Genomic DNA, 24,573 nt, shown 5'->3' with positions numbered 1-24,573 from the left:
TGGGCTATTGTTTCTTCCTGAAAGAAACAATGCTCCAATTAAGGTTGATAAGACAATTATGTGGCCAAGATTATTTAGCTAACACATTCACATCCTTTAAATACAAAATCTTACTGCTCTTGGGAACTAAGAAAAACTATAAATGTATAAAATAAAATAAAAACCATTGCCAGTTAAAATCAGTTGGTTTAAATAAAGAAAGGGGTAAATATTGAGAAAGTGTCATTCAATAGGAACTATCTTCTTCCTTGCTTAATGCTTTTCTTTAAATATAAACTGAATATTTCTATCCGTAGACTAATATGACAACACAGCTTTTAAAGTTTAAAATAATAACCACCCTTAAAGAGTAGGAAAACAGTAACAAAGAGATAACGTAAATAATTGGCATTACAATTCAACTCAATATTACTTTGTTACGAAAGTAAGGTACCTAGTAATCAGTTCCATCAATCTTTTGCTGTTGACACATCTACACTAATGAATTGTCTACATCACATTTATTTTCTTGGTAAACATTAAAAAAAAATCCTTCAGAAGTGTTACATTTTTATTCAAGCACAGGAGTTTGTTCTTAGTATTTGGAAAGAAAGACAGAAAAGGTTTTTTTAAAATTTTATTCAATTTCTAAGAATAAGTATATAGATAACCATCACTTTTTATGTCTACAAAACATGTGGCTATCAAATATATATAACCAGCCTACTTGGATACAGATGAACTTTCAATCACACATTATAGTAATACTATATTTAATCTCATGTTGTTACTGTTTTTAATTGGGTCAAAATTATTTTAGTTTAGTTTGTATATGTTTCTTTGTATTTTATAAACATTGTGAGACTATCTGAAGACTTCAGCTGTCAAGAAAAATATGAATGTTCTAATCTCCTATTTTAATTTTCTAATTGTTAACTACATTATTATTTAAGAATAATGTAAAAATTAGTAAAAAAAAAATACATATATTCTATGCTAAAGTAATTGCAGTATAACCAGTCCTCCCCTTCTTGTTCCCAATGAACACACATAACTGCAGTTTGCAAAAAGGAAGCACACATTTCCACATATTTATTTATTTTAGAGTTGTCATATGTCCTACCAGACCATCTTTTGCTGGAAAAACTGAGCAGTCTGGGTCCATTTTATTAAAGATAAGTACCTGAAGAATAGGTGCAAAGATATTAGGCAGCCAAGCAACCCGGACACCTGTCCAACAAAAGGAATCACATGCAAAAATAATCTACTCCCAATCTTGCTCAGAAATTTAAACTCCTTTATGGCACTGGTTTTCTTCAGCATTCAAATAGAGCTTGGAATACAACTAAACTTGGGAAAAAGTTTTCATGAAAACTGTCATTTCTGAGGTGGCGTATATAAAAAAATAGTACATGAATGTCTTTACTAAAGTTGGCTGTAACCAAAAATCAATTGATATCGGTTTTTGTAAATTGATTTTTCTTCTTCCCTAGATCAGCCCTGAAAAACTGATGGACACTCCAAAGATGACTAAAAATCTTCCATTATCTGTCACTTTGCAGAACATTCAAATCTCTTCTTTTTTCAGAATTGTAAAATATTTTTCACAGATAAAATTTTGCCTATAGGTTCTGATTTCAGTCAAGGTATAGACTTATTTTCAAAATCTGTGTTTGAATCTGATACTTCCAATCAGGACATGGTAAGCTAGACATCCCTGAAGAAGCAGGGATGATGGAGATCAGCAGCCATCAGTAGATTCTGGCTGGCAAAATCTTTGCAGAAAGGTGAGATTGCCCAACTTTACTTTGAACAAGTAGTTCTTGTAAGTGGGCTGTAGGAACCATGGTTTTTGAGGTTAGCTAGAAGTCAAGCAGCTGAGTGTCAAGGGATTCCCATAAAGCTCACAGTTGTAATGTAGACTACATGGCCTTAAAGCTCAGCCGAGCCCATTTCTTAATAACTTTTGGAATGACCATTTTTGCCGCTCTTGAACTTTTGGAAGTTTTATGGCATTCACTAGATGGGTTTCCTTCAATCCTTAACAAAAGAGGTTTTATGTACGAGTTTAAGAAAACAAAAATTATTTTGGGAGGAAATAAACAGGAAAAGGTGATTAGAATGATATTCTGAGAAAAAATAAAAATGTCAATAAAGTATAGCAATTAGGAATCAGGCTCACATAGAGGGAGACTCTATCTTTTAAATATTATTGCAATTTAAAATTGCATTGCACAATATTCTATGTTTCTGACCTTGTTTCTACAAGTAGCAAAGTAGTAGTTGAAACTTGTTTATTTCTTACTGTATTACTAAAATAGTTTCAAATTATGATTCCAAATCAATTGAAAGAGCTCAAACAAAGGCAAAAAAAAATGGAGATATTATTAGATATTGTGGAACCACCAAATGAAGCGGGGGCACCTTTAGGGCTGAATAAAGAGACATTCTAGTTTAGAGTTTGATCAGGGGAGGTCAAACCAGTGGTGGGATTCAAATAATTTAACAACCAGTTCTCTGCCCTAATGACCAGCTGGGTAGGTGTGACTCAGTGGTCATGTGACTGTGGGCGTGGCCAACTCAACATTACTCACGTCGATGGGCGCTTCACCTTAGCTGTTACATTGTAATAAGGATTAACCGGAGAGGCAGTTTCTGTAAGCAGGGCAATAAAGATTAGGCTAGAAACAACACCAGAATGCTTCCTTCCTGCCTTCCTTACAGGATTAGCCCTGTAAAGTGGAAAAAAAACAAAATAAGATTTCTTCCAACAACCAGTTCTCCAAACTGCTTAGAAAGTTAACAACAGTTCTCCCGAATAGGTGAGAATTGGCTGAATCCCACCACTGGGTCAAACCCTTTTGACTATATGTGCCGTTTCCCAAGGGAAAGCAGAAAGTCTGGCAAGGTTCTTGTAATATAGGTGATTGACAATAAAATAAAACTTGGGCCTATTCATGAGTGGTTCTGGTTGCTTGCATCTGTCACTAAGATGTGTTTTCATTCAGTTTCTTAAATCTCCCTATGTATTTAAAAATCAAATATATCAATATTCTGCGAGGATGGCAGCTAAAAAGTTGATATCAGGCCAACTTAATTTTAAATCCTGGTGACTACATACAGAATTTTCTTGGCAAGAATACAGAAATGATCTGCCACTACTTTGGTTGGGAGTGTTATTTTCAATTTCTTATTCTACAGTACAGTACTGAGATTTTTCTAGTTGTCCAGATCAAATTGTTTTCCAGTTAACTGTGATAAATCCATTCCCCTATTTCCTTAAATCCTCCTAAAGAAGGCCAATTTATCACTTATCCACTAAATCAGTTTTCTGCTGTTATATAAGAATGCAGGCTTGAACTTCAGGAAGGCATATGGAGTCAACTCAGTTGTAAGTCTGTAAGGTCCATCAAATCTACTGCTTTCAAATCAGATTCCTTTTGTGGGTTTAATTTATACAGTTACTTGCCTCCAGGGTGGATAAAAATCAATGATTTTTTTTAAAAAAATCAAAAAAATCAGTTTTTTTATTTAAATTGGATTTTTTTTAAATAAAATGCTTTCTGAGGAAAATATATTACCATCCAAAGGTTATTCCATCATGAAATAAAGATTAGTTTTTTAATTATGTAGATTAAGGCTGTATATGTTTAATTTTTTTGGTAAATAAATTCCATTAATCCATTCACAATGTCATGCTCTTCCAGAGATTTTTGTAAGATTATTGGGCAGTTTCTCTGCCTACAAGATCTTATCACAGATGCTTGGTTTACTTTTGCGGTTCTCAAAACTGAATTTGACTCAGCAGAGATCACATGCCTCTTCTTCACAGCAAAAATGTTATAACATGAACCGAGTTGAGAAAAAGACCTTAATCCTATTGTTCTACAAACCTATGAATACAGAATCAACCCCTTCAGTGCTAAGTTTCAAGAAGTTCAGTGAATAGAATAGAAACAATATTTTTCTAAAAGCCATCTTGGGGAACCAAATCTCAATCTCTCCTTTTGCAATGAGAGAATTTGTATGGAAGTTTCCCCCCCCCCCTTAATCTAGCAACTATGCCTAATTATTTCCAATATATAAGATTACTTATGTTTATTGCCTTACATTTTAAATTCTAATATTTTCCTGAAGTACAATTACTGTATGGACCATATTTTTTTTATACTTGTAGCACACACTCAAATTCAGTTTAAACAATGATCTGGAATTCAAGATCTAATACTGACTGGATTCACATAACTTGTGGTGCTATTTGTTTCTGGTTTATTGATAATCCAGTATTGGCTAGTTTCATACAATGTACTAAACCAGAGGTCCTCAAACTTGGCAGCTTTAAGACTTGTGGACTTCCAATTTCCAGAATTCTCCAGCCAGCATAGCTGCCAAGTCTTAAAGCTGCCAAGTTTGAGGACCTCTGTACTAAACCATAAATGTGTTTGATGTATTCTAATGTCTAGCTTTCACCAAAATTAATCAAACTATTTGCCCAAACCAATTAAATTATATTATAATTTGACTCAGTGCAGTGTATGAACAGGTTCTCTGAATCACTACTTCAGTGAATTACAGAAAAGTGCTTTAAGTAAGGTTGTTGTCTTGTATTTATTGTTTCCTTATAATTTCTACTATAACCCATAAAAAGATAATTAACAGGCATCTTACAAAGCTGCATTGTTTCAAATTTTCCTAGAAAAATCTAATTGCTGCACTCTTCTTGGAAAATGCACTCAAGTTACCATTGTAATTCTATTCCTGAAGCCTGACAATTTACTGGATGTTCCTTTGTTTTATATAAAGGCCTAATATACAGTAAAGAATACTGTTATTACAACTAATCTTCCTAAAATATCAGATCATTTAATGAGTAGCAATGGCAGACTGAGGATTCAGCTTTGTTCAAAATTATGAGATTTTAGGCAAACATGGTATAAAAAGAAAATCATATGGTAAGTTTCTTCATGGATGTTATTTTGTCCAAGCTGCACTAAGTGCAGAATACTTACTAACGGGTGAAAGCTATACTACCAACTTTTCCTTGAACCCTCCAACTTTGCCCTGCCCCTTAACTCTACAGTGCTTATGACAGCTGCTTTACAAACCCCAATGTCTTATCTTGCGTCAGCTCAGCAAGGGTATCATTTTTGTGATTTTTATGGTACATGAGACGTAAGAGGAAGGACACAAAAGGAACACAACAATCAATTAGAGATTAGAACAAAAAGAACAATACTAAACAATATTCTAGTACTGCATTACAAAGTAAGACTACACTTGGAATACTGTGTCCAGTTCTAGTCAACACAATATACAAAAGATGTTGAGACTCAGAAAAGAGTGCAAAGAAGAGCAACAAGAATGATTAGGGGACTGGAGCTAAAACATATGAAGAATGCTTACAGGAATTGGGTAAGTTTAGTCTAATGAAAAGAAGGAGACATGATAGCAGTGTTCCAATATATGATGGGATGGAAGGCTGAGTCAACCTTGAGCCGGTGAGATTTGATCCGCTGATCTGCTGAACTAGCTGCAGTACTGCACGAAGTACTTTGTGCAGTACTGCACGAAGCTATTTTTTTCAAAGATTGTACAGTACCTCCCTAAAACATGCCTTCAGTAAAGTCACATGAAGCCATAGTCAGTCAACTAACTACAGAACATATTCAACAGATAAATATATTCCAAGATGTTTCTGTAACAGAGCAAGAGTAAGGGCCAAAGAAAATGATGTGGCCAAAGCCAATATTTAGCTGGCTATGCCTCTCAAACAAGTAGTTTAAGAAAACCTGGTAGAGAATAAATTATAATTCAGATGTACAGTATATTGATTACATTTATTTTTCATCACAATTAAGCATAAGTTGAAAAGTATTAAGAATTTGATTCTTCTCCAACACATATACGGTCCATCTCCCAAAACATGTCTATATAACAGATTAAATTGTACAATGATTGCCCTAACATTCTTTGAATCGAATAGAATTAGAATGTTCCACAGATCAATTTATCATACAACTATACAACATAGCTTCCTTAGCTAAGATACAAGCTCTTTCTAAATGACAAAACTGTAATTCTTCTGTCATTATCTATTCTGTTCTTATAGGAAAGTATCACTGCTGGCTCCTTTACTTAGTATGCTGAAAGAGCCTAGTGTGTTCCTTTAATTTACAAAATACATCATATTTAAGAATCAATGAAGAAACCAAATTATGTTAGCTACTGGATAATGAAGATCATTAATTTTATCTTGCAAAATATACCAACCATTAAGCAACTGCTCATCCTAAAGGCTTATTAGTGCAATAGGAAAATTACATTCATTAATAGAGGTTGTTACACTGCATCAGCTGCATTTCTGGCCTCCCACCTATATCAAAAGATGCAAACCTGTTCCAACTTCATGATTCAAAATATTCTCTTCTATAAATATAAGAATTTATAAGTAAATAAATGAATATAGTACATGATCTATAGCTTAGTCAAAAATTAGATCAAAGATGAAAATATTCTCTCCTATACAGAGAAATATACAGGTAATCCTCAATTTAAAACTACCATTGAGCCAAAAAATTCCATTGTTAAGTGAGACAGCTGTTAAGTAAGTTTTGCCCCATTTTACAACTTTTCTTGCCACAATTGTTAAGTGAATCACTGCAGTTGTTCAGTTAGCAATATGGTTGTTAAGCTAAACTAGTTTCTCCTTTGACTTTGCTTGTCAGAAGGTCGGAAAAGGTGGTCACTGCAACTGTCATAAATGTGAATCAGTTGTCAAACATCTGAATTTTGATCATGTGACCATGAGGATACTACACCAGTCGTAAGTGTGAAAAACGATGTCACATTTTTCAATTCCATTGTAATTTTGAATAGACCCTAAATGAACTATTGTGAGTCAAGGACTTTCTGTATTAGGACCAAGAGAGGTACACTGACATATAGACACTGATAAAAATCAACACCAGCCATATGCCTGGGCTTGAACCTTGACTGAAAAAATGAATCCATTTTCTGAAGGTTTCTCTCTAACTGAATTATTTAGATAAATCCCAAGATATTCACTCTAGCACAGGGGTCTCCAACCTTGGCAACTTTAAGACTTGTGGACTTCAACTCCCAGAGTTCCTCAGCCAGCAAAGCAAAGCTGGCTGAGGAACTCTGGGAGTTGAAGTCCACAAGTCTTAAAGTTGCAGAAATTGGAGACCCCTGCTCTAGCATGTTCATATCTCTCAATTCTTTCTTTTCTTTTTGAAGTTCTAAGACTGTCAAAACCTCTGAATTGTATATGGGCTTCCACAGGAAGCCAGTAGAAAAAAGGTGCTTAGTTTAACATTATTTGAGTGACAGGTCCACTTGCTCAGTCTGTCATCATAATTGGCAGCCTCTGTTTTATAGTGATTCTGCTTTATTGCATAGATCAAGATCTGAGATTACCGTAAAACTCAAAATGAATGTGAATATGGACTACATAAATGTTGCATCACAGCCCTGTGTTGAATGCAGGTAGAAGTTAGTGCAAGAGTTTTTTACATATCATGGACCCTATCAAGAACATTTTTTCTTGAAAAAGGCCATTTCCATGCAAATCTCTCAACTCTAAAAGACGATTCTGGCAACTTGAATTATTTTCATGACAATATTTGATGCACATACTTTAACCACACAAAGCTGATTTCCTTAATTCAATACATTTTTACTTTTTAAAGACTTACATTTCCCATTCTGTAGTCACCATTACCAAGCTTTCTAAATCTAATATTACTAGTCAAGCAAACAAAAAATAAATAATATGGTTTCAATTCAGATATTAAATTTAAAACAGAAAGAAAAAGAAGATCATTCTTAGGAATCTAAGTGTTGAAGCCATATTACATTTGGAGTTGTAATATGTTTCATACAAACTACCCCCCTATTCTGCTGCTACTACCCATTTGTACAGTAGAAACCTATTTTTAGTGGCTGTGGTTTATTAGGCACAGATGGCAAAAGTCAATTCCAATAAGAGTAAAGACGTAAGACCAACTAATGATGTACAGCCATATCCACTGAATAACCTATGGCAACTTTAAGAAAGATTATGGATTGACAGAAAGACAGTAAAGGCAAAATAAAACAGTTATCTGCTTTACCTGATCTTACAAGGCCAGCCTACAGAGTGGCATATTAATACTTTTCTATCTTTGAAATATCCAGCAGTTTAGCTAGCTTCCCTCAGCTAAACATTATCCATGGGTAAATAAAATATCACTAAGTAACGTATTTTCTTACTTGCTTTTTAAGTAGTCCAACCTACCGTGTTTTCCCAAAAATAAGATCTCCACAGATAATAAACCCTTCCCTGAAAATAAACCTTCCCCGAAAATATTTAATCGCATGCACAGCCAGTCCCCGCCATTTCTTCTGGTTATGGTTAGGGAGACAGCTGGAAATTAGGTAAGACGGCAAGAGGAGCCCCGTCTTGCTCTAAGCACCCCAAAATAATAAGACCTCCATGAAAATAAGGCCAACCACTTATTTCAAGGTTCAAAAAAATGTAAGACAGGGTCTTATTTTCGGGAAAACACGGTAGAAATTACTCCAAATTATCACTTAAGTCTCTTGACACCGAATTAAATTAATTTAAGAATCATTAAAAGATGGAATTGTTTATAAAGTATTGTAGAAGACTCTAAATTATTTATCAAAACTGTAACATTTATAGATAAATACATGGAATTGGGGGTTGCTTTCAAATGTACTACTTATTTTAGATTTTACAGAGTCTCTCCTCTATTTTATCAATTCAGAAACAGCATTACTGCTGAATGAACTGGGAATTTTATATTACACATCAAAAGCACAAAGCATTTGAAAAACTCTGCCAAGAAAAGCTGAGTTTTAGTATTTCACAAGTCTGTATCTGCTTGGCAGGCATTGATGGAAAGAGGGCATTCTCCTCCAATTTGTTTCTGAAGAGAAGAAAAGAGCCTATAGATAGACCTACGCTGCCAGAAAACAGCAGGCTTGCTTACTGCGGCTGTTCATTTTGTCATTTCCAATCACAGAATCAAAAGAGTCGTCAATAAGGCTAAAAGAATTTTTGATCTTATGGTTCCTTTTAGAATATACATGATTTCTTTAGCCTGTAGGCAATTACAGGAAAGTGACACAACTGAGAATGTTAGCAGCTACAACTTTAGTTCAGAAGAGAAATAAGTAAGAAGAATGATTACTTTAAAGAATTCTACAAGAATATAATAGAACTGTGACAAAAAATTTAAAAACAGACCTGTCATTCATAAAGGAGTCAAATATTGTGGCATTTTACAATGTGCATGTTAGAATTTGCAAATAACAGCAAATAATATAGCAAAATCTGTGCTGATGTATGGGGTCGTTTTGATTCAAGGAGTCTTGAAATTTCAGGAACTTGTTTTCATAAACACTGAAATCCACGCATAGGAAAAACTACTAGTGCTAAAACCTACGGTTTTTGGAAAGAATGAACATTGGACTTACCTTGAACGTTCCATCTATATGCACTGCTAGAGTCCAAGCATGGGTTAATTTCAGTCTGTTATGATGTCACTGAGTTGGAATTTCTTTGGCCACGCCTTCTTCCTCCAGCCGAGCCTCAGTTTTTTCAACGAAACTGGAACCAAGGAAGACGCGATACATCTGAAGAACCGACCACTCCTGGACCCCGGACCCGTACAAGCCAGGGTGGGATTGGACTCTCTAGCAGTGCACATAGATAGAACGTTCAAGGTAAGTCCAACGTTCAATCTCCTGTGCACTCTTGGAGAATCCAAGCATGGGATATACCCAAGCTAAAGTGATGTTGGGAGGGAAGCAGGTTGGTCCAGGGTCCCCTCGGCCTGCAGGACTCTCTGTAAAACACGCCTCCCAAATGCTGCTTCGCCGAAGCGTACTGATCCAACTTGTAGTTCCTCATGAACGCAGAAGGGGTCGCCGAAGTGGCCGCTCTGCAAATCTCCAAAATTGATGCTTGTGTAGCCCAGGCAGCCGTGGTGGCCGCACTGCGAGTAGAGTGCGCCATGATGCGTCATGGTACAGGATGAGCTTGTTGTTCATACGCTAAGGCAATGCATGCCTTGAGCCAACGTCCAATGGTGGATGGAGATACCTTCTTCCCCATCGAGGTGGGCTGGAAGGACATGAATAAAGCCTCCGGAATGACGCGGTGTGCTTAATATACCTCTTTAAGGCACAGCATACACCCAACGTATGCCAGCGCTTTTCCCTCAGATGTTGTGGATTGGGGCAAAAGTCTGGCAGAATAACCTCCTGTGCCCTGTGGAACCAGGAATTTATTTTTGGCACAAATGTAGGCTCCAATTGAAGAATAACTCTGTCCGAGTGAAAAATGCATAAATCCTGGCACTCTGCAAGGGCAGACATGATCGCGAATAAGAACACAACCTTAAACGTAAACAGTCTAAGCGTGGTAGTCCGTAGTGGTTCAAAAGGAGGTAAGGTGAGTGCTTGTAAAACCAAGGATAGGTCCCAGATCGGGTACCTATGTACAGTTGGAGGTAATAAGTTGGCCGCACCCCTCAGAAAGCTACGAACCTTAGGATGGTGTGAGAGAGGAATAGGTCCTTCGCCAGACAAGATGGTAGCCAATGCTGCAACTTGGCGCCTGAGTGTATTGGTCGATAATTTCTTCATCAGACCCCGCTGTAGGAACTGTAGCACCTGTGGGACTATGGCAGAGGTAGGAACTAGATTTACAGTGGTGCACCATCGACTGAAAGAAGCACAGGTGGCATTGTAAATTCTGGTCATAGACGATTTCCTAGACATAAGGATGGTAGAAATCACCTCCGGTGAATAGTGTCCTTTCCTGAGGGTCTCCCGCTCAAGCGCCAAGCGGCCAACTTGAGCCACTGGGGGTCCGGATGTTGAAGGGCCCCTTGGCTGAGGAAGACTGTGTGCGATGGCAATATCCATGGAAGTGCTATTGACAGAGACATCAGGTCCGCAAACCAGAGACGCCTTGACCAATGCGGGGCCACTAACAGCACCTCGGACTCCTCCTCCAGAATTTTCTGGATCACCCTCTGGAGAAGAGGAATGTGAGGAAAGACGTAAAGAAAGTCGGGGGGGCATGGACAACGAAGGGCGTCGACCCCCTCTGCTGTTGGAGTCCAAAATCGGGTGAAGAACTGAGGTAGGTGAGTGTTCTGAGGTGTGGCAAACAAGTTCAAGATCGGAACCCCGAATCGAACTGTGATGCGATGAAACAAGTCCAGATGAAGGCGCCATTCTGACTGGTCTATCGTCATTCAACTCAACCATTCTGCTGTGGAGTTAGATGTTCCGGTGATGTGTTCCGCCCGCAAGGACAGAAGATGTTGTTCCGCCCAGAGACCCAATTTCTTCACCTTGCACATAAGGAGTTTGGAGCGGGTGCCCCCTTGGTGGTTGATATGTGCCTTGGCTGTGACATTGTCTGTTAACAGAAGAATATGCTGATTCACCAACTTGGTTTGAAAATGACAGAGCACCAGATGGGCTGCTCTCAGCTCCAGCCAATTGATATCATTGTGTAGCTCTCGCTGAGACCATCTTCCTTGAGTCACCTGGGTCCCCAGGTGTGCTCCCCAGCCGAAGAGACTCGCATCCAATGTCAGGATCAGTCTGGGAGGATCTCAAAACAGGCAGCCGCCTTCCATGGCCTTCGACTTCCACCAATCCAGGGACTGCCATACCTGTAGAGGAACTCTGATTCTGCACAGTGAGTTGCTGCACCCTGACCTCTGACTGGGGAGAAGTAGCCACTGCAGGGGGCTAGAGTGCAGACGAGCCCAGGGAACTATAGCTAAGCAGGAAATCATTTTCCCCCACAGCTGGGAAAGAGTCAGTAAGGGCACTGAAACTGACACTTGCACCTGTTGAACTAAGTCTTTTATGCTTTCCTGTCGGTCTGGAGACAGAAACACTTAAGATAACTGTGTGTCTATCACCGCCCCCAGATGAGTAAGTCTGGTGGATGGTGTCAAAAGGCTTTTCTCCCAATTTACCGAAAACCCATGATCCTGAAGTACCTGAATCGTGAGCTGCAGATCCAGTTGCGCCTGCCTGAGCGACGATGATTGAATCAGCACATCGTCCAGATAGCACTGCAGGCGAATGGGATGTGCTCTGAGACATGCTGCTATCATGTCCAGCAATTTGGTGAAGGTGCGTGGGGCTGAGGAGAGGCCAAAGGGAAGTGCCCGATATTGCCAGTGGTGTCCTGCAAATGCAAATCTGAGAAACCTCCTGTGAGACTCTCTTATGGGGACATGAAGGTATGCCTCCTTGAGTTCTATTGATGTTAGATAATCTCCCTGTCGGAGGCAACTCAGAATTGAATGAAGAGATTGCATTTTGAATCTCTTGTAAATTATGTGAACGTTGAGGTCTTTGAGATTCAGTATAGCTCTTTGGCCGCCTGAACTCTTGGGAACCAGAAAGAGTACGGAGTAAAACCCCAAACCCCTTTGTCCAATTGGTACTGGTTTGATGGCCGAGATATCCAGCAGGTGTTGAATCTCGCCTCCATCATGGCCTTTTTGATGGGTTCTCTGGGGACAGGGCACTGAAGAAATCAAAGAGGGGTCTGGAGCAAAATTCTAAGGTCAGACCTAGGGTAATTGTCTGTAAGACCCACGCATCTGTGGTGGTATCCCGCCACTGGTCGGCAAACCTCTGTAGTCTGCCGCCAATTGGGATTTGAGCCCATGAGTCATTTGGAGCGGTGGTAGGGGCATCCCCCTGAACCCCTGTAAGGCTGCCTTGACTGCGATTGTCGAAATCTGTCTCAAAATCCTGATCTATCTTGCGCTCTGTCCCCCCCCAGGAAAGTGTTGCCTGTGTTACTGGGAGGCGGGGAATCCCGCCTCCGTGATCCGAAAGGACTGCCTACAGCACTGCCTATCAGTTCTCCTAGTCTGCTGAGGAAGAACCTTCCTCTTATCCTTGCCCTCCACTAGGATGGGATCTAGAGCCTCTCCAAACTGCTGGCTTCCCTTAAAGTGGACTTTGTGTCCACTTGCCACTGGCGCAGCCATAATAAACGTCTGAATGCAACATTAGATGCTAGGGCTGTAGAGGCAAACTTTGCCGCAGCAATAGAAGCGTCAGCCGTGTACTCAGTTGCAGCTATTAGTTTGCTGATGTCCTGTTGCAGACGTACATCCTCTGGAAAGATCCTGGCCTGCATCTGTTTTAGCCATAAAACAGACATTCTAGACATAAATGAGGCTGCTGTGGTGGTCCTAACTGCCCAAGCCGCTGCCTGATGAGTTTTGCGCGCAGCCAAATCCGCCTTCCTATCCTCAGTCTTCAAACCTTCAGCAGTATCAGAAGGGAGAATTGCAGATAAAGCCAAATTAGCCAATGGAGGATCAACTCAGGGAATCTGAAGAAGATCCTCCAGTTCCTTCTCCACAGTATACATCTTTTTGTCCATGCCACTAGGTGCAGGGATTGAAAGAGGTTGAGCCCATTGCCTCTGAATTACATCTACAAAGAATTTTGGAGAGGGAATAATTTCCTGCGTAGTAACCCACTCTGTAAAGAGACTGGCACAAAGATTCTGAGATTCTCCAGCCTCAGTGGTAGATCTTTCCATCTGACCCATATTAGCAGTCATTTTTGCTTTGAGTAGTAATGTCTTGAAGAGATGGGGACGAAATAAACCAGAATAAGAAGGCTTGTCCTGGGCAAGCTCTTCATCTCCAGACATTTCAAAGTCACCTAATTCTTCCTCTCCTTCCAGCGAAGCCTCGCTGTGAAGTGATGGAGATGCATGGCGGGACCCCTCCCTATATTCTCTGTGCTTATGCGAATGTTGATGCATAGGATCTGATCTGGAAGGCTCTGGATGTAAAGGAGCCAAAATTCCCTTTTGTGCAAGTGTCTCATCAATACCTTGGGTAATGGTCTGAACAATGGCAAAACGTAAATCTGAGGATAAGGTTTGCTGAGTCACCTCTAGGGGGCGCAGCCCGCTGCTGTGGGTGTAAACATGGCTGATGGTGCACAACGCTGCCTGCCAGGCACCTGAGAAGAATCAGATGGGGGCTGAGGAGGGTCAGGTATAAAACCTTCCTGAAAGGGAACTGCCTGAAAGCCATGTGATCCCGTGGGTACAGTGGGAGACCGATTAGGCTGATCCTACTGAACATCTTGCTGCAATTCTGAAGATACAGAATTAGAAGTCTCACCCATATCCTTAGACCCCTCGAGAGATTTAGAAGCTGCAGCTTGTTGCTGAGCCTTTGCAAAATGCTTTTCTAAGGCTTTTTGTCTCCTCAGTGCATCTTTCTCAGCAGCCACAGTTGAGGATTTGGAAGATTTGGCTTGAGTGGTAACAGAAGCCTTGCTAGATCTTAATCTGGGCTTTTTAAGAACAGGACAATCAGCCTGATATTGGGAATCTTCAGAATCACTGCTATTAGTCATCTCTAACCTTGAAAGCAGGCTTAAAAACCCCCAAGAGAATAAAAGCTGAAAGATTTACTCACTGTGCAGATCAGAGTTCAAATCACGCCCAAGCCAGCGAAATGGTTTGTTAGGCTATGATTACAAGTAGCAGCAACAATGACCAGACACTTCAGGTGTTAGCAGGGCTTGTTCCCAGCAACGTGGCAACCAATCACTCAAATAACGCTTTATAAACTGACGAAACAGTTTTTACTTGCGTGGCCACGATATTCTGTGATGGTCAGGCCTCCGGAGAAGGTCCCTTGCTCCAAATGCTGCCCAGCTGGTCAATTTTCCCAGAAACTTGCTGCTTGTATGCTGCTACAAAATGGTCGCCGCCCACAAAATGGCGGCTACTGGCCCCACAATCTGCGCGCTTCCCTCCGGCCTGCTGCTCACCAGCAGCTCTCAAAATGCAGGGAAACCAAAGCCTCGGACTTCCCTAGTGCCCACGATGCCTTCCAGATGGTCAGGGATGAATCCCAGCGCGATCTGAGCCAAGCGGTAATGGCGGCCGCCACAGCAATCTAAACACTGTTTGTAAGGTCTGCAGCGCTAATCACTCTCTGCGCTCTGTTTTCGCCACTCCCAAATCAATTTAGAGGCTCTAATTACATTAATTTGAAAGGAATTTAAAAATAGCCAATTTTCCTAATATAACTAATTTTTTAAGTAATTTATTTTAAGGAACCAACTCAAACAAGTCTTTCATTCAGACTGAGTTGAAAAAACTGAGGCTCGGCCGGAGGAAGAAGGCGTGGCCAAAGAAATTCCAACTCAGTGACGTCATAATAGACTAAAATTAACCTATGCTTGGATTCTCCAAGCAGTGCACAGGAGATTGCAAAAAGTGAGCCCAAAAATATGGAGTCAAGGATTTTAAGGAGTAAACTTAGCGGTTTAGGGTTTGCAGTTATGAGTGACCTGGGAGCCATAAATGAGATACTGGAGCAGTGCATGTTTTAAAATCCCTACTCAAAACTCAGAGAACCTTCTTCCATCAGAGGCCATTTGGAATCATAAAGAAAGGCCTTTTGGGATCTACATTGGAAAAGACAGCTGATAGGGGAATATTTCCCCCCAAAATTTCCTTCATTAACCTAGAAACCATTCTAGTGCGGAGGAGGGGAGTAACACCCTGAGTTGCATAGTATACCAGTTTAACAAAAACATTTTCCTTTTACTCAGTCTTGTCCAAAAACATCATTTTACTTGTCTACATACAGTTATATGGAAGAATTTTCTAAAAATCCCAATTTTTAAATGCATCCTCTTGTTCCTCCAAGCTGGTGTCTTCTAGATTTTGAAAGTTCAAACCTCCTAAGTTTACAGTAAAGCAGCATAAAGAATGGAATAGTATTACTTCTTTTGTTTATCATGGCAAAGGTGTTTTATTTGTTGACCTGATCAACATATTGGAAGGGAAATCATAAAGTCAACAAGATTTTCTGTGTTTCTAGCAATGTCTCCTTAGAAAAGCTTCCTTTAAACTTAAAACCATTCTTACAATAATGCAATACTTTTTAAATTTTGCTAAACAATTGGCAATAGAAGTTTGATACAAAACAAAGTTTGGGTGTTTGCATACATTATATTAAGTTATACAAGCAGTTGGTGGGTTCAGGTATGTGAAGCCAAAAACAAACCATTGAGATTTATAAACCATGATTTATGGATTACTATGCTGCACAAATTCAGTCATACTTATTCATGAATAAGTGATTTAGCATACTATCACTTAGCACACTAACCATGATGGCATGCTAAGTGATGAGATCAGCAGGGAAGAAAGAGGCTCTTTGCTGGCTGACAAAGTTAAATATTAAAATCTAATCTAGATAATTATTAAGCCTGTGTGAAACATAGATTTGCTTTGTTTTGTTCCCCAAAACTCTATATTGTTTCTTATCATGTCCATATTTACAAATGATAAAAAGAAATGTCTGTATACAATCTTGTGCTTGAACAGAAATCTCATTTGCTTTTGTGAAAGATGAAGGATTCTAAGAAAAAAATTGTAAAAAAAGTATGTTGCAGCTTTTTCGTAACATTCTTCAGCTCTTGGGAAAGTTTGAGTCTTCCAAGCTTTGCAAGGGACACCTTGAGGGACAATCAGGTACACAAAGCAAAAAAAAAAAAAAATCATCATAGAATCAAAAGGTCCACTTTGCACAGTCCCTCAACATACCGTATATCCCATAATACTTTAGCTTTAAAGAGATGCCTTGCTCCATCTTTGTCAAGAAAGCAATAATCCTTAGAAGTTGTGCAGCCCTACAAAATATATCCTTTAAATCCTATACTTTCGTCTGTTTTTCTGTAAGACAAGTTTTATGTCAAGAGTGTTAAACCACTTCCATAAAAGTGAAAATAAACATTCAAACAGGTTTTACACAATATTCTTTGGAATGAACTTGTTTTAGTGGATATAATATTAATTATTCAACTAGGAAATCCAGTGCCAATCTAATAAACCAGGAAAAGGTGCAACAAATCTTAAATAAGCTAAGGTTATGAATAGTTATTACTGAACTGCTCTCAATTCCCTTCTATTGTGTTCTAAATCACTTTTGGAAAGCTGAGTCAATGAGCCAGAAGTTGGGGTCATTATGTGATACATAAATCAATCTTGTCAGTTAATTCCTGAGTTAAGCCTTTAAATACTGCTTTTCACATTAGAAGAACTTGTCAAAGGCTTTTCCTTTATTTTACAAAAAGCATGCTTGAAATACAATTTAACACTATGTAAGAAAACCTAAATAATCACTGCACTTGAATGAAGTTAAACTGCATAAGCAGGATACAACATAAAGCAGGAAAAACAATTTAATAGGGAAAATTAACATTTCAAATTTTAACTGCTATTAGAGGCAGAATTTAAATCATTTCCAAAATAACCCTTTTAAATTAGTGTGGTCTCTCCCATTGGAGGCACCTCAGAAATATTACATTGCTAAGGTCAGAAATTTGCAACCAGAAAGGGCCAAAAGTTGAAGTAGAACACATCTGCAAGCCACAAAGTGGTAGAAAGGCTGAATTAGTCATACTGACAATCACCATTTCTTACTGCTGAAACAATCATATTTTCCTACTTATATGTTTTTTAAAGACAACATTTGCAATAAATCCAGATATTAGTAAGTATAAATAAGACTCTTAATTTTTTTTCTGATGTGGGATCAATGTCTTTAACAACTGCATGATAATGAGAAATTAAAGAAGTGATATATCAAACTATACCTGTTGAATTTGGATGGGGAAGTTAATAATGGTAAAAACATAGTTTGGGGACCCATCAAGGAGGAAATCTATGTAGATGCTTAAGAGTTGATACCAACTTGATAGCACATAATCAAACAATCAATTTGTTATAGGTTAATATAGTAATAAAGTACTCTGGTATATTTGTTTCTACAATTGATAGATTTAAGCTTTTATCAGAAGATGAGTTAATATCATTAGAATAAGTGTTTACTCATTTATTGACCTAATGCATTTCAAAAACAGTTATTCTAACTTTTTACTGAATGACTGTCACAGAAAGTTATTAAAATATTTACAGAACATCATATTAGCCATTCCAAACCAGATTTATGCTGCACTGACATTAGCTGGGCTTAATTTCAAGTAAAAGTCTACAGTAAGTCTATAGCTAATTCCAGTTAAATAATTTAAGCAGTTAAAAGGATTTTTTAAACAAAAGTTGGAAGAAGTTTCCTCCAGTACTTTTTTTTTAAAAAAAATAAAAATCAGATATCTTCAAGATTTTCTATTATAAGGATGATATTAGCAATCATCATACAAGAAACATGATTACATACACATTTAGAAGCAAAACAGCCTAACACCTGAGTGAACGCATAATTCTCATGACATAAGGCAAAAAAATCACCAAACCCCACCCTAAAGTAATGTTTGTATACACTTATGGTGAAACATCAAGTTCATTCTAATTCTCCACTATAACATCCAACGTTTGTAAATTAGACAGTGTTTGATTTCAGGCTGCAGCCTCATTCACATCAACTTTAAAACCTTTGAATAGGGTTAGTATACCATTTATATGCTATTAAAGTTTATATACACATCAATCTCTCTTTGGCCAATTGCTCTGGTTTTCCATACAAAAACATCAGCTCAGAATAAACAGAATGGAAAGCATGTAACTTCAGAGTTCCCAAAAGTATACTTTAAAAAAGTATCTTAACTGAGTTTTCATATTATGTTTACTCATTATGTTCAGCTATGGTTGTTGTCCAGACATTGATAAAACTATTGAAGGAATTTGCCACTATCTTAACCATATAATTTCTTTTCATAAATAAGAATGCTTAGTGCCAAAGTATTATCATCTTAAGAAGTGCAAACCATTCTTTTTTAATTATCTGTAAAAATATGGTAGATCAGTGTTTGCTAACATTTGTAATTTATGAACAATAGTATTATTTTTTAAGAGAGTGCTATGGATTAAAATCCCACTTTTATCCAATAGAAATAAGTGCAAACTATCACAAAGTTTGTGATGCCTGGGGGTGACAATCAATGCACTCAATTAACACTCAAAACAGGAAATATGTACTCATTACATGACAGACTAAGTAACAAAATCCATTTGAACATCTTTAAAAAAAACAGATTAAGGAAAACACTGATAACAAACACCAATCTACTAATTTGGTGCTCAGAAGCCTTTTCCACTGAATTCACGGTCTCTCCTGGTAGCAAGCAGAAAATCAAAGTGACAGTCCTAGAAATTAATAAGTAAAGGACACACACTGTAGCAAAGCAGGTTTCCAATTAATATTTCACATTCTGCAACTAAACAACTAAAACAAATGGCTTGAAAAATTATTTCTACAAAATGCACACCATTTTCCATGACTATAAACTTGAGATACTATGATATTGCCTCGGTTTATCCCCATCACCATGAACAGATCCCTATTTCTCATATTCTCTTTCATCAAATAATATCTTTTGCCATTTTTGTAGCTACCAGGATTTGTCAAAAGCCAACACAAACTTCTCTCAGTTTGTGAGAGAAAACAAAGCAAAACAAAGATTCTGAATTGATGCAGTCTTGAGCTCCTGACAATCTATGGAGCAGAAACCAAAGTGCTGGCCGGTGGATTCAGAAACATCAACCGAAATGCCAAGGGAGTCCAATATGGAGATTTCAAGGAATGTGAGCAAACTCTCTTAGGAAAATATTAGTGTCTCAAGGGCAGAAATTACCATCAGTGTGCACTAGGGTATGGAATTTCTACATCTTCAAGCTATTCAACAAGAAAGTACATTAATCATTTTGTGAATGCATCATTATTATTCATAGTAAATATAAATAATACAAGTAGCAAGCTTCTTCTCCAAGTACAGTTTAGAAAAAACTATAAAGACAATGTTAGGGCTTTGGACAGGTATTTTTAAAAGAGAAAAATAGAAACACCAATTCCTTCCAAAGAACTATTTTCTAAACAACACAGGGCATACAATTCAGTCAGAATAAAGTACTACTACAATAAGTATTATTTTCTTCCCAGGATGTATTCAGTCTGGTTGCAAACATCTGTAGGCATACATTTCAATGAATGATTAATTCCAATTAAACACGTTTAGCTCAGGCTGCACAAGTCAAGTTATGCCTTCAATATAAACCTTCAAGCAAGCATTTCAATGGTTCAGAAACTAGTAATTTAACCTGTTTTAATCTAGTATAAAAAATGGGGAAACACTTTCTTTTCTTTTCAGTAGCTGCATTGTTCTGAACGCTTTAAAAGTATACAATACAGTGTACTTAATATGCCTAATTAAAAATAGATGAAGCAAGCAGATAGAAAATGGCTTACGGGTGCTTTCCAATTCACAACAGTTTTGCATCCCATCTCAATTCTGTCATTCATTGAGAAGCATTTTACACACTGAGTGAACTTCTTGGCTTTGACCCTTCTAAACAGGCCAAATTAGAAACAGGGAAAGAAAAGACACAGTGATTGCTTTGCATCAGCTGTAACCCTGTTGCATGCATGCATGCATGATGCTGCTTTCAACTTTCCTTACTTTTTTCCCATGAGGCCGAATACTACAACCCACATTTAAACACGGAGTTCTATGGCAGTAGAAAACCTGTCAGTTACCAATTATTATATATATATATACCATGACTGAACATGGCAAACAGGCAGACTCAAAAAGCTTAACTCATTTCCATCAAAAGGGGTTACAATGTTTTTCTATCCACTCTTTCTAGACTAATGAAGGGGGAAAAAACACCTTATTTTCCACCCTGAAAACCTATTTTTGCTTGGTGGTCATAGATTTTATTCATTTTTTTTTTGTAGCATGCTGAATACTCTTTTTTTCACCCCCCCCCACCCCCCTTTTTTTTGCAGCATAGTTTCCATTCCCTGGACCTCAGAAATGCAATATATGGCTTTTATTATACAGTACGATTCTCACAAGCATGCAAAAAAGAAGGGACATCTACTTTCCTCCCTCTTCTCCTTTTCCTCGGTGCTATTTAACACATCATCATCATCAATCAAGGTTTTTTTTTATTCATTCGTGGACATTCGAAGTCCTCCAAAGTAGCATTGTCTCTTTTCATTCCCCCCCTTTTTTTTAAAGATTCCATGAAGCCATAAGATCGATGCCTGCCTTCTTTTTTTCTTTTTTAAAAAATAATCTTTATTTACATTTATCATTAAAAAAGAAGACTGCCTTCTCGATACATTACCTAGAGAAAGATTGGGGGTGGGAGTTTGGGGGGGGGAAGGGAGGGAGACGATGCACTTTTGCAACTCCGATGTAAAAAAAATATAAAACAGAATCACTTTTGCGCCCCCCCTCCTTATTTTAATACTCCAAACCTTCTTTTAATGCTCCAAAACTCCCCATTGGGGAGCAATGGGAAAAGTTGGCCGCTGTAAGGGGCGCCTAATAGGAGGTCTAATTTTGGTTCTAAAATAAACTCAAGCTGCAATACAGAATTGACGAAGGGTGGTTGTTGGGGGGGGGGGCAGCCTTGCTGGATTCATAAAGGACAGAAAGAGACAGAAAGGCGAAAAACTTCCCCGCGGAAAGATAATCCCGCCTGCAGCCAGGACGCAGGTAAGCAGCCTTGGGGGCAGGAAGGCAAAAAAAAAAAAAAAAAAAAGGCAGAAAGCGAATAGCAGCCAGAAACCCCGGGGGGGGGGGGCTTGCTCAGCTCACACTTACGTCTCGGAATTTGTTCCACTGTCCGACCTCCTTGTCGTATTGGGAGATGGTCGTAAGCCATTGCTTATCATCCAGGAAATTCCCGCTGTCTGACCTGCCTCCGGCTCCCGTCGCCGTCGCTGCAGCTATCGACCCCGCCGCCGCCACGGCTGGATTGCACCAAGCGGCTGCCCACACGCAGGCGAAGGCTGCTACCTTGAACATCTGGGGGGGGGGCGAGAGAAACAAAAAAAAAGGGGATGGTTAGCCCCCCCCAAAAAAAGAAGCAACCTAGGCGCACCGCGAGAGGCCCTCCCCAACCGAGCCAGTTGAGGGGGGGGGGAGAAGGAGATTGGGGGGGGGGTGCTGCTAGTCTAGAGAAAGCGAAGCAAACGGGGGGGGAGACGGCGAGAAAGGTTTCCCTCCCTCCGACAAAAGAGTTGTGGGGTTTTCTTTTTCCTTGAAGGGGAAGAGTAGTTATCTTTAAAATTAAAAAAAAAAAGGGGGGGGGGCAGATAACCAGGCGGTCCATCACCTTGCTGAAAATTCCACCGACTCCAGCGACCGAGAAGGCAGCTAGATGCTGCCGCCGCCGCTGCCAATGGTATCTCTTCTTGAAGATGCTGCTATTGCAATCCGCCCGCCAGCCGTCCACTCAGCTCCTTTGCGCCCAGCGCGCGCCTCTCCCGGCCGCCCGCCGCCGCTGCCGCCGCCTCGCAGGCCCTCCTCCTCCTCCTCCTCCTCCCCCCCCCCACTTCAACCCACCCCGGCGCGCAACTCTAAACGAGCGGCAGGCAAAAGCCCGGGCTGTCTCCCCTTGCGGAGAGTGGCGGGGGTGGGGTGGGGGCTGAGGCAGAGGTCTCTGAGGATATGGGGCCGTTAGGCTGCCAAAGCTCAGCTCCGATGAGGCGATTAGGCGGCGGGAGGCAAAAGAGAAGGGTTCGCTCGGTCGCTTTTATTTTGAAAGAATGTCGGCTCTGGGTTGAGGAGGGGGTAAACTGAGGGGAATAAGCCCTTTCCCCGCCTTTTTCTTGCTCTTTTAGCCGGAAAAGGGCAGGAGGCAAATCGTGCCAGAAAAGCCCGCAGGTTCATCCCATCGCCTTCCCTTTATCAGGCTGGCATTAGCCTCTGAGCTTTGCCACTCCTGGTTTGGGGGGGGGGGGGGGTGAGATGTGAGGAGGCGGGAAGGGGTGACACACATGGAACGGGGTATGCCAAATAAGGCAGAGATGGCCCCTACCTCAATTTTCTTTCTTTACTCCCCTTATTCTGTTGGGCTCCAAAGTTGGGGCAGCTGGGAAGAAAACACCAGAGGTTTCTTTCCATGGGGGAGCCAGTGGCATCTTTATCACCTCGCTATTCCCTCATTCATTCCTCTGCTCCTCATTCCTATGGCCAATCTAGGTTTCTCCTTAGGCTGTAGTTCACATGACACAACACACGCTTGGTTATTTTTAGACCTGTGTGTGCTGTACAAACTCAGGCTTAGGGTGCCTGGATGAGGTGGCTGCTTTCTCTTTATAGTGACTGCACAGCCCTGGGAGGTGAACTGCAGTGGCAAGGAGAGGCGTTTGGGGCTCTGCCACTAAGCTCCCTGATCGAATCCTCTCTGCTGCAATGCCCAAGAAAATAAGCAAAAGAGAGGAGGTTTGGGCTTGCACACTTTTGCTGTTTGTCCCCAGAAAATGGCAAAATTTGGAAAAGAAGGCCCGGGAAAGGAAGTTTCAGGAGAGACAATTTAGAGAAAGTTCAGATTGAAGCAAGTTTATATCAGCGTTTACGGAACATTGCGTCTATTTATTTATTTATTTATTGGTTTGATTTATATGCCGCCCTTCTCCGGAGACTCAGGGCGGCTTACAATGCATTAAGCAATAGCTTTCATACTTTTGTATATACCTGCTTAGTAGGGCTTTCGCCCCCCCCAAGTGGTGTTCTTTTTTATACAAAGTCAGCTATTGCCCCCACAATCCGGGTCCTCATTTTACCTACCTCGAAAGGATGGAAGGCTGAGTCAACCTTGAGCCTGGTGAGATTTGAACTTGCAGTAATTGCAGGCAGCTGGTGCTACTTTAACAGCGCCTTACTCTGCTGCGCCACCAAGGCTATCATGTCTATGAAGGTTATCATATGTAAAGATGACCCTGTAACATCTGCCATAGAACCTTTTTCTTCTGGTTCCAGCAGTAGCCACTATGAGACCCGTTGATGAATGGGTTGATGAAAGAAAATGACAGTAATAATATGGTGACCTAGGAAGGCAGTGGCCAAATACTTCTGAAAATCTTACCAAGAAAGTGTAGGGCCAGGATGGTGAACCTATAGCACGCGTGCCACAGGTGGCACGCGGAGCCCTCTCTGCAGGCACACCAGCTGTCGCCCCAGCTCAGTTCCACCGTGCATATGCACGCGCTTCCCACCAGCCAGGTGGTCTTCGGGTCTCTGCTGCGCATACGTGGGGGGTTGCTCGAATTGCATTATGGGGGTTCGTGCATGTGCCCCCCCACACCCCATTTTGGGCCTGGAAAGCCTTCTGCAGCAACCTTGAAGCCAAAACAGGGTGTGGGGGCACCGTGTGAGGCCCCCACACACCCCGTTTTGGGCCTGGAAAGCTTCCTGCGCCAACCTGGAAGCCAAAACAGGGCACGGGAGGCAAGGCGCATGTGTGGAGGTGCTCTCACTCCATTTGGGGGGGTTCACACACGCACACACGCATTCGTGCACACACACGTGCGTTGGCAGTCAGCACCAAGAAGGTTAACCATCACTGGTATAGGGACTAGTCCAGGCATTCACCAAGAATCAATATTGACTTGAAGGCACAAGACAGAAAAAGAAAGGGAAAAGGAAAGGGAGAGAAGAGTGTGGAATAGAGAATATGTGCATTCTTGCCTTCCAGAAACAGTCAGCAGCCTGTACTAG

At 40.1% G+C, this 24,573-nt stretch overlaps 1 protein-coding gene across 1 annotated transcript in view; it reads right to left on the bottom strand.

Annotated features, from left to right (window-relative positions):
- SPOCK3 (SPARC (osteonectin), cwcv and kazal like domains proteoglycan 3) overlaps nucleotides 1–22,256 on the bottom strand; it is a 163,213-nt gene extending 140,957 nt beyond the window's left edge. The window contains exons 1-2 of the mRNA XM_070948112.1: nucleotides 22,187–22,256; nucleotides 21,673–21,876 (exon numbers count right to left, since the gene is read on the bottom strand). Of these exons, the coding sequence (XP_070804213.1) occupies nucleotides 21,673–21,876 (204 nt within the window). The 5' untranslated portion in view covers nucleotides 22,187–22,256. The remainder of the gene's footprint in view (nucleotides 1–21,672; nucleotides 21,877–22,186) is intronic.
- Nucleotides 22,257–24,573: the final 2,317 nt, after the last annotated feature.

Source organism: Pituophis catenifer, unplaced genomic scaffold (assembly GCF_029215685.1).
Source record: "Pituophis catenifer annectens isolate HBS135680 unplaced genomic scaffold, rPitCat1.0.hap2 SCAF_8, whole genome shotgun sequence".
In the NCBI taxonomy this organism is placed as follows: Eukaryota; Metazoa; Chordata; class Lepidosauria; order Squamata; family Colubridae; genus Pituophis; species Pituophis catenifer.
The sequence above is the reverse complement of the archived record's forward strand: the minus strand, read 5'-3'. Positions and strand labels throughout refer to the sequence as shown.